Source organism: Sebastes umbrosus, chromosome 18 (assembly GCF_015220745.1).
Source record: "Sebastes umbrosus isolate fSebUmb1 chromosome 18, fSebUmb1.pri, whole genome shotgun sequence".
NCBI classification, from domain to species: Eukaryota; Metazoa; Chordata; class Actinopteri; order Perciformes; family Sebastidae; genus Sebastes; species Sebastes umbrosus.
This window is the reverse complement of record NC_051286.1, coordinates 17170825-17180508: the sequence shown is the minus strand read 5'-3', so window position 1 is coordinate 17180508 and position 9684 is coordinate 17170825. Positions and strand designations below refer to the sequence as shown.

The following is a 9684-nucleotide window of genomic DNA, read 5'->3' as shown; positions in this document are numbered from 1 at the left end:
AAGTAAGATTTTCAATGCAGGAATTTTACTTGTAATGAAATATTTCTACATTGCGGTATTGCTACTTTTAAAATATATAAGCATTTGGATATTTTTAAATATCCAAATGCTTCTTCCACCACTGCCCCTTGCTACATTTGATAAAGTTTAGATCCCACCTGGAAATACTGGCTGCCATACAGATCTTTCTGCGTTGTAGTTAAGCCAGATTGCTGTATGTATGGTATACTGTCATGTGAGTAACAGTGTCAAATGCTGTAGATGTGATACAAGGAGCCCTGGCGGTGCTCAGTTTGAAAACTAATATGGCTCTAAAGATGCATTATACAGTTTATGATTACACATCACATTTGTAAAAAAATAATATAGTACATTCAATTTATTTGAATGTGAAAAAAGTGTCCTTGCTCTTGCTTTTACAGAAAATATCATCGTGGGTGTTTACAATATGACCAGCAGATGTCTCTGTTCACTCTCTTGTTTCATCTTGTAGACAAGGCAGGTGTCAGGAATGAAAGTTAAAGTTTAACCATCTATTTCCTCACGTGTGTGAATATTTTGAAACTAGATTCTTCCTGGGAATATGTAAAAACTGGTAAGAGTACTGTTAAAAACATAGCAGAACAGAATAGTTAACAACGTCACTTTATTATTATTTCTTTGAATACATAATAATTCTGTCATACAAAACTATGAAAAACATATCACTGACTTCTTTCCCCGAGTAAAACCATTTAAACATATCACATCTCAGATGACCTGAGTTGTGTAAATACATGAATCTGACCCTAAATATGCTTGTAGAGTTTCATAAGTTCCCCTTACTTTGGATACACGCAGGTTTCCAGTGTACAGGAAGAGATTTTAAAGTAATTCACAGCCAGAAATTCCCCAAATGCCGCTAACTAAGTAAAAACAGTCAGAATCAAAGCTTCCTTCATATAACATTTTGAACTTCATGCGTGCTGAACGGCAAACAAAAAGATCAGAGAGAAGAACAGCATTGACGAAAGCGTGTAAAGCGCTCCTCCGTTGTTACATAATGAAACATAATTAATGTGACATTCTTCTGAATAAACAAACAAAGCTCAGCTCAAAACAAAAGTAAACGTAGCATACAAAACAAAACTAGAGAAGAAGACAGAGTGATAATGCTGGAGTATCGCACTGTAAACAGTAATTTATTTGAAGAAAAGAAATAAAATGATTACAAAATAACTTTTTTTAGTACAAAGCCACAGATAATATTGACACATACTGCAGGTTAGGCAGCTTAAAAAAAGATTAAACAGTAAAGTGCTATAGCTTTGACTTCATATATGAACACATTAATCACAAAGATAGATACTGTCTTGTTCCTCTGAACATCAGTATTTCCTTCATATAACATATTCAGCAATGGTGGGTTTGTGTTAAAAGTGATGCTGCAATCAATTACTGAAAAAAGGATAAATTAAATATGATCCTGGGACTAAAACAGGAACAGACCTGAAACTACCCACAACTACTACTGCTAGACAGTAAGACCAGGTAAACACGGATATGTACAGTCGTAAACTGTGGTGACATAAAGTAGAATATACTGCAATAGTAAACGCCAAAGTAAAGTTTCTCTGTCGGGTTTTTGTACTACCGTTAAATCACCAGAACCCACAAAGATATTGCAATCTGTCTACAAAAAAATCTATAATTTGGTGTCGGACACCGGTCCAGATCAGTCCATTAGTACTTTGTTGGGTTGAGATCTAACGCGGTGGTGTACATGGTGTAAATGGTGTACATGGCTGACATCACGCAGCGTTTAATCAGGAAGAATACTTTGCTACAGGATGACGGTTATCTCTAAGAGGTACTTCGACTTTGATTAAAACTAAAGTGAACACAGATAAGTCCCTTCAGAGTTTAACACAGTGTGATTAGTAAGTATTCACATTAGTGTGATCAGATAAACCATAAATTATGATGATAATAATAATAATAATAATAATAATAATAATAATAAAACAGCAACATTCACAGGTATAAAAGTAACCCGACTGCAGTACTAATCGGTATCGTGACTGAAAAAGTTGGATCGGTATATCCCTAGTGTATTCTAAATCAAACTGATTGGTCATGCTATTGAATTTAAGTGTACATTATAAGAGCTTTTTGTTGTAATAATGGGCTAAATATATTGATGAATATCATCTACTCGTCCATCGAGATTACCAAATTCCATCTGGTTAAAAAGTCGTCCGTGTCCCACCCTGTTCCCCCACCTCTCTCCATCTCTCTCTCTTCCTCGGACCCTTGTCTTACAAACACATTTTCCAACCTCAGCTCGCCCTCTAGCGAATTCACCTCCTCCTCCTTCTCCTCCTCCTTCTCTCCTCCCATCATCCCTTTCTCTCCATCCAACCCTCCCTCCCTGTTGAACTCCAACGCCATCCCTGGCAACACTAGTTTCCTGGTCTGGGGATCCCAATCAATACAAATAGCTCCCTCCTCTTTCTCTTCCTCCTCATCTTCCTCTATTGCATGTGCTGTAGCCACTCTCAGAACCCCATAGTCGTCTGGTAACAAATCTGATTGGCCAGAGTGGGAGGTAGGCTTGTATGTGGTGTTCTGAGTGGCATAAGTAGAAAGAAGGGGTACTTCCTCATTTTCACTTCTTTCCTCCACTCCTCCATCTATCTCTTCATCTGTTCTTACTGTCACCTTTCCATCCATCTCTTCCCCCGGATTTAAAGGAATACGGAAGAGGCCAGTTTGTGGTGTTGTGCTTATAAATATACCTGGAAACTCTCTATCCTCCTCCTCCTCCCCCTCTCCATCCACCTCTCCCAAAGCTCCCTGAAAAGACAGTAACGGTGCCTGAATTTGGGTCAGTAATGCCGGCGGTGACCATGCACGCGCTTGTATAAGTGTGCTCATCTCTGTCTGTGTGTGTCCAGCGGTGCGGGCATCCTTGACTCTCCACTCTTTCCTCTCGTAACTGTCTCTTGCTGCACATTTCTGGTGTTCACCTTTCGTATCACTCCAATCTTCTCCTCCGAAAGTGATTCTAGGAGCCGCGCCAACAAACCCGTAGTCGACAGACAAATCGTCCCAGTGTTCCCTGGGCTCTGGCGGTGTTTCGGGCCTCTGGCAGGCGTATCCTAGAGGAACGTGTTTCGGCCGCTTGGGGAATGCGGGGTCATATTTGCCGCTCCCTGGTTGTATCTCTTTGATGATGGTGATGACGAGGAGGTTGGGATTCTCAGGGGGGAACGTCAGAACAGGTTGATGAAAAGCAGGAGGATCCTGGAGGTTGAAGGGTATGTGGTATTAAAACATTGAGCATTAGCTTTTGAAACAGTTTTTAAATAAACATCACATTATTGACATTGTGAGATGCCAAATGATAGTACTACATCGAACTTTCCCTATTATGCACCTCTTTTGTTAGACAGTCCCTGCATGGTAAAGGCCCCATATATTTCAATCCGGTATCAAGGTCCCGCCCAAACACCCGCCTGAGCCGATCACGAGCAGAGTACAGCCGCAGCTTGCTGGCGTGAGCCATCTAGCTGCTACGTGAGCATCACGGTAGTTGTTGGGCTAGAAAGACACAAAAACTAACCATAACATCTCTATAACTTTATGATTTAACTAACATACTGTATGTTCCATTACACAGACTCGTGACGGTTATGGCTCCACGACTACTTCACTCAGAGCAGCTGTCAATCACAGCTATTAATCATGACGTCTCACCCCCTTTTTATAGCATCATATAACTAATTAAAACCAAACTTATCAGAAAAATGAACACTTGAACAAACATCAGCATGATAAGAACTATCTAAAATGATAGAAACCATCTTTGGGAAAAATGTATTTGATGTGTACTTTGACTTTTTAGTTTGGCCCATGTCCCATCCGCTAACATGGAGGGGGCGGGGTTTATAACCTACACTGCAGCCAACCACCAGGGGGCGATCGAGGTGTTTTGGCTTCACTTTTGGGGAACTGTCATGTCGTCCATCTTTATATACAGTCTATGGTCTTCACGTGTAAAATCAGTGGAGTGCCCCTTTAATCCATTGACACAAGTTTTCATTACTTTAAAGATAAAAATGAAGAAAATTTAGTACAGTTGCCAGTGTGTGTAAAAGTGTGTAAAAGTGTGTTTGCATTACCAGTATATATGGGCTCTTCCGTCCTTTCCCCGTCAGGTAGCGATAGAGAAAATAGCCAACCACCACCATCAAACACATGCACACAGTTGGAACAACAATACCCACAACCACCTTCTGCAGCTGGCCAATCAAAGGGTCTGGAGGGAGACGGGAATAAAGGACATGTCACACAAATACTGTGTATAAAGGTACATATAGGAAATAGTATGTGAACACTGAACCATATCAGAAGTCAAATCTAAAAGGCATGTTGCATGTTATCAAGCTAAAAACATTTTTTTTCCTTTCATTTTGGCAATGTACCAAGTCATTAAATAAATAAAAGACATCTCTGACGTCTGTATCATGTCTAGTCACATTCCTTTCTACCCGTCAAACAGGGTGCAAAATATTCTCTCTCACATACACAAACAAGTGTGATGTGGTTGTACCTTGAGGCGTGGTTATGCATTGCCATGATGACGACTGGCATTGGGCGGGCATGGAGAGCAATCTTGACTTTGCAGAGAAGCAGTACTTTGTATCGTAATCCATCAGGCGATATTTGTACAAACTGGAGGCCACTGGGACATGGTGCTACAAACATACACACAAACACACACAGATTAGTCTAGAGAACTTCAGGTGTGCTTGATTTAGCAGTCTGTCTGTGCAAGAAGGGTGGGACAAGCTACTGTATATGTTTTTACTCACCGTCTGTTCGCGATGGGTATTGTAGATGGAGAGGTTGTAAGTCATCTGGCGATATATTGTTGCCATGGAAACTTCCGCTGGGGTGTGGTCGTTAGGCTGATATTTCATTGGCCCCTTCAGGTTGATTATGGCTTTGTTATCCTCTATTTCCACGGAAACCAGTGGAGGGCCAAAACTAGCTGCACAGATAGACCAAAATATTTAGTTTTGGGTATTTTTTAAATATTTAAAGTCAAAATGTCGACTAAGTTACCAGCCTCCCCCTGTGTGTTTGTTAGTATTTATATCTCCGACAGAGGGTCACTTAAACTTACTGTCCGTCTTCGGATCGAATCTCCTCCGTGTCAAGGCCCATTTGGAGAACTCTCTCTGGCTCACAGCACGAACCCTGGCATAGTATCCCTGCTCCAGATCCCACGTCTCATCGCTCAGATCACACCAGCTCCGCGCCATTTCTGTACAGTGCCGCACCGTCCTCCAGTTCATCCGTTTCCCTTTGCTGCCCGCAACACTGTCCCCGTAGCTGGGAAAGACACAGTAGACCCACACAGATCAGAGGATGACAATATAATGGAGGGAGTGACATCAAAACACACTCCTTTCCTTGTGCAATTCCCCCGCAAGCAAGGAACACAATGCTGTTTGTTAGATCTAGTTACGTTTTTCTTTTGTTTCTTTCTTCCTCCCTTTTCTCCTGCTTCTTCTTGCCTGTAAATTCCTTTGAGACTTGCTGAAGAAAGGCCTGTATAAATACTTTAACCAGGTAAAGTCCAGTGTAGTTACAGTAATGCGCCAAAAAGGATAGAACTTAATGCAGCAGTGGGTAGAATTGGAGTAAAAATGATTTAAAAAAAAGTTATTTTTATAAAAATGTAATGCCTATTTCTCACCTCAAATGTTTTCAGAAACATCTTGTAGTTTATTGTTTTGCTGTAAAAATGAGAGAGTTTGTGACCCGGCAGCCATGTTGAGATCAGTTGAGGAAATACCAAGTACCTCCCACCAGCCGGAGCAAACTTTCTCTTTTTACAGCTCAACAGTACACTACAAGATGTTTCTGAAAACTTTGAGGCGACAAATAGGCATTACAGTAACAGAATATTAATTCATATTTAATCAGCGCTGCTTAGTTTGACCGTTTGATCGAGTTCGCGAATGATTGATAGATGCCTCTGTTAATGAACAATAAGAACACTTTCTCTCTGAAATGACCTGTGATTGGACAAAGTCTCCCGTCACAGGATAGATTTTCTAAAGCCTGAAAACAGAGCCATGAGGAGGTGCAGAAGTCTAGTTTTCTCTCAGAACACTTGAATTACAATATGCTTAAAGGTTATTATGGGATTTTTGCCCAATGATGCCAAAAACATTTTGCCTACTGCCATTTTAAAGTATTTGCAACTTGAAGTCAATAACTTTGTCTCTAGGGCCACTTTTGTTGAATAAACACATTTTATATTCAGTTTCTTTTTTAATTTTTTTTTTTTTTTTAAAGTTATTTTTTTGGGGGCATTTTCCATTTTTATTGACAGGACAGTGGATAGATTCTTGAAAGGGGGGAGAGAGAGAGTGGATGCGGAAAGGGCCACAGGCCGGATTCCAACCCGGGCCGCCGCGGTCAGGACCAAGCCTTAATACATGGACGCCCGCTCTACCAACTGAGCTAACCCAGGCGCCCCTCTTTTTTAATTTTAACTCTAAAATCTTTTCTTACATGGCATACTGCACTGTAAAGTGTGTGTCATCCGGTGTGCCACTTCCTGGGAACCATTGCAGCACATTCCTCAGATCGACTGAAGAGAAGATCACGTTGGTTGGGCTGAGAGGAGAGGAGGAGACTGAGGACAAAGACATTGAGAATGATGAGTGTCACATTTATTACGAACTCATCTTTGTCATTCTAGTTTCTGGTTACATAATACAATGTTATTTTCGGAGCAGATTTTTTCTCAGGGTGGTTGACTAACCTTTAACCCACTTCCTCTTGTATTTATGGTACCACAAAAGTATATGATACTTCACATTGTTGTGCTGTGATACTATTGGCTGCTCATAAAACACAATAAAATATAACCAAAGTATTAAAATTGAACTAACTTCATTTTTCTATGCACATGACATTATAAAAAAAGAAAACCTGAGTTCATTAAACTATTTGTGCACAGGCCACACATTGATTAAAGTTAGTAGTATCCAGGTTCGTAGGTTACAGACGTGAACCTATGATAAACTGAACTTCACTAATTTCGTTGCCATCACCCAAATAACATATCTATATTACTAATAGGGGCCATGAAACACCATCACATGGACAAGACATGTACAGGGAAGTAAGTTAATCAGAGCCTTGAAAAGTGTGTGCATGTACGTTGCTATTTTGATACTTGATGTTTACTTAATATGAATAAATTAAGTTTGTATTATTGTGTCATATGCAACTATGCTTATGGGCTTAGAAGACAGCATAACTAATTTGTTTGCTAATAATATTTGCATAAGGGGGTGTTCTGAGATTTGTCAAGTATTTAATACTCTTCTCAACATGAGAGTGGGCAAATCTGCTTGCTAGATGTACGTATATATTTATTACTTGAAATCAATAAACAACACAAAACAATGACAGATGTTGTCCAGAAACCCTCACAGGTACTGCATTTAGCATTAAAAAATATCAAAATCAAAATCTCAAATCTCAAATCATAACATGACAAACTCAAGCCCAACAGGCAACAACAGCTGTCAGTGTGTCAGTGTGCTGACTTGACTATGACTTGCCCCAAACTGCATGTGATTATCATAAAGTGGGCATGTCTGTAAAGGGGAGACTCGTGGGTACCCATAGAACCCATTTACATTCACACATCTGGAGATCAGAGGTCAAGGTACCCCTTTGAAAATGACCATGACAGTTTTTCTTGGCCAAACTTTATCGTAAGTTTGAAGCATTATTTAGCTTCCTTTGCGACAAGCAAGTCTGACATGATACCAATGGATTCCTTATGTTTTCTAGTTGATGCCATTATCTTCACTCTAGCCTTAAAAGTGAACCTGCTACAACCCAAAGATCACAAGTTAACCTTAAATTAATTTGTTTGCTAATAATATTTGCATAATGGTTCCATTGTAGGTTGTAATAATGAAACAGTTTGTACTATGATTGCCTATTTAAATTGGGTCAACATCATAAAACTACCTGGACAAATAAGATAGCCCTAATAAATCAGATCTGCTCCACAATGAGATTCAGATCAGTCAATGATTTACTGAATCTGCACAACATTTCACTTGATGTCGAAGCCAAAAAAGTAGCCTACACTGTTAAGAATTTTCACGTGAATAAACTACAGAACTGGCAGCAGGGTTGCCTTTATGTTACTGTAAAATTAACATTATTATACTGTCGCTGAAATTTACAGCTTTGTGCTGTTAATGAAAAATACTGTTTGAACTGTGTTTTTTTAATTAATTTCACAGTATTTTACAGTTAATTTACTGTTTAAAGATATATTATATAGCTGTTTTTCACCTTTCTTTTACATTATCTTACTGATTTGTTTTAATGCACTTTTTAGGTTGTATTTTTTACATACATTTTAATAAACATTATTGTGTGCCTAGATGAATAGACTTAGCAGGTTACAGATATAGGAATAGTCACACTAAATACAATTAAAGGCACTTGTTAGGAAAAAGGCTACAATAGACTTGTTGAGACTTTTCCCAAAAATGTCTGTCTCTAGCTGGCGACAAGCACAGAATGCAAACCAGAACAACATGTGAGTGAAGAACAATAAAGCTAATTCACTGATTGTCCAATCATGTACAATGTACAAGCCTCACATGTGCAGATCAGGTCCCAGAATTAAAAAATACTGCATGAAGCTGTTACTGATGATACTTTAGACAGTTGATCAGCAGTAAAGTGCTGTTTTTTAAGAATGTATTATAGTTCAGTTAAAAAACGACCTATGAGCGTAATTTAACAGGTTTTCTTTTGTATTAACAGTAAAACACTGTTTTTTTTTTAGCAAAAACAGGTTAATACTGTTGAAATCCTGCTTGTAAATTAACAGCAATTGTTTACAGTATAATAATAACAGTGTAATACATGCTTCATATAAAAGGTTAGCTGCCATACATACTCATGGGAATTGGCTTTTAATGTAAATAATTGGTAAAGAAAGAAGAACATGAAAAACAACTATAGTACTAGTAATGTTAGTTTGATGCAGTCATACCTATACATCTCAGACCTCCCACGTTCAGAAGAAGAATCAACACTGTCCACATCTCTGCATGGAGATGGGGGCTCATGTTTTTTTCAATTTCAAAAACAGCAGCATCTCCAGCCCTCCGGCAGCTGCTCAGCTCCTCCACCGGCCTGTCTGTCACCTCCACCGGCTCAACACCTGTCAGTGGCCCGATGTTCCTCCACACGCTTAAAAGAAATCAGCTAAAAAAACAAGGAGGAAATGAATAAGAGTGGATTACTTCTTGGATGGTTGGCTATCGGTGACCGACGAGTGGTAAAAACCTCAACCACGACAACTACAATAAACACCTACTTGTGTTTCCGTGTATGAGGAAGGAATGTGACCTCACCTGTTTGTGCACATTACACCTGAGCAGGTGTGTGTGTGTGTGTGTTGCCTAGTTATGTAATAGTATAGTGTACTATATAGTACTGTATAGACCAGGGGTCTGCTCTTTAGCTCCTCTCAGTGGCTCCCTGTGGATTTATAAAAATGGAAATGAACAACTATTTTTTGTTTACATTTTCATTTTTATTTATCCTTGTTGTAGATCTATGGTACGATGGTACGACAGA

General features: G+C 39.3%; 2 protein-coding genes across 2 annotated transcripts in view; one reads left to right on the top strand and one right to left on the bottom strand.

Moving 5' to 3' along the window:
• Positions 1 to 9684, top strand: part of med23 (mediator complex subunit 23) — a 130014-nt gene that overhangs the window by 97639 nt on the left and 22691 nt on the right. The window lies entirely within an intron of this gene.
• Positions 1147 to 9411, bottom strand: il20ra (interleukin 20 receptor, alpha). Its single transcript, XM_037751118.1, has 7 exons — positions 9095 to 9411; positions 6571 to 6694; positions 5171 to 5379; positions 4857 to 5035; positions 4595 to 4739; positions 4164 to 4300; positions 1147 to 3285 (listed from the first exon to the last, which is right to left on the bottom strand). Exons 1-7 carry the CDS (start codon positions 9168 to 9170, stop codon positions 2191 to 2193), a joined length of 1965 nt encoding a protein of 654 aa, XP_037607046.1. The 5' UTR covers positions 9171 to 9411; the 3' UTR covers positions 1147 to 2190.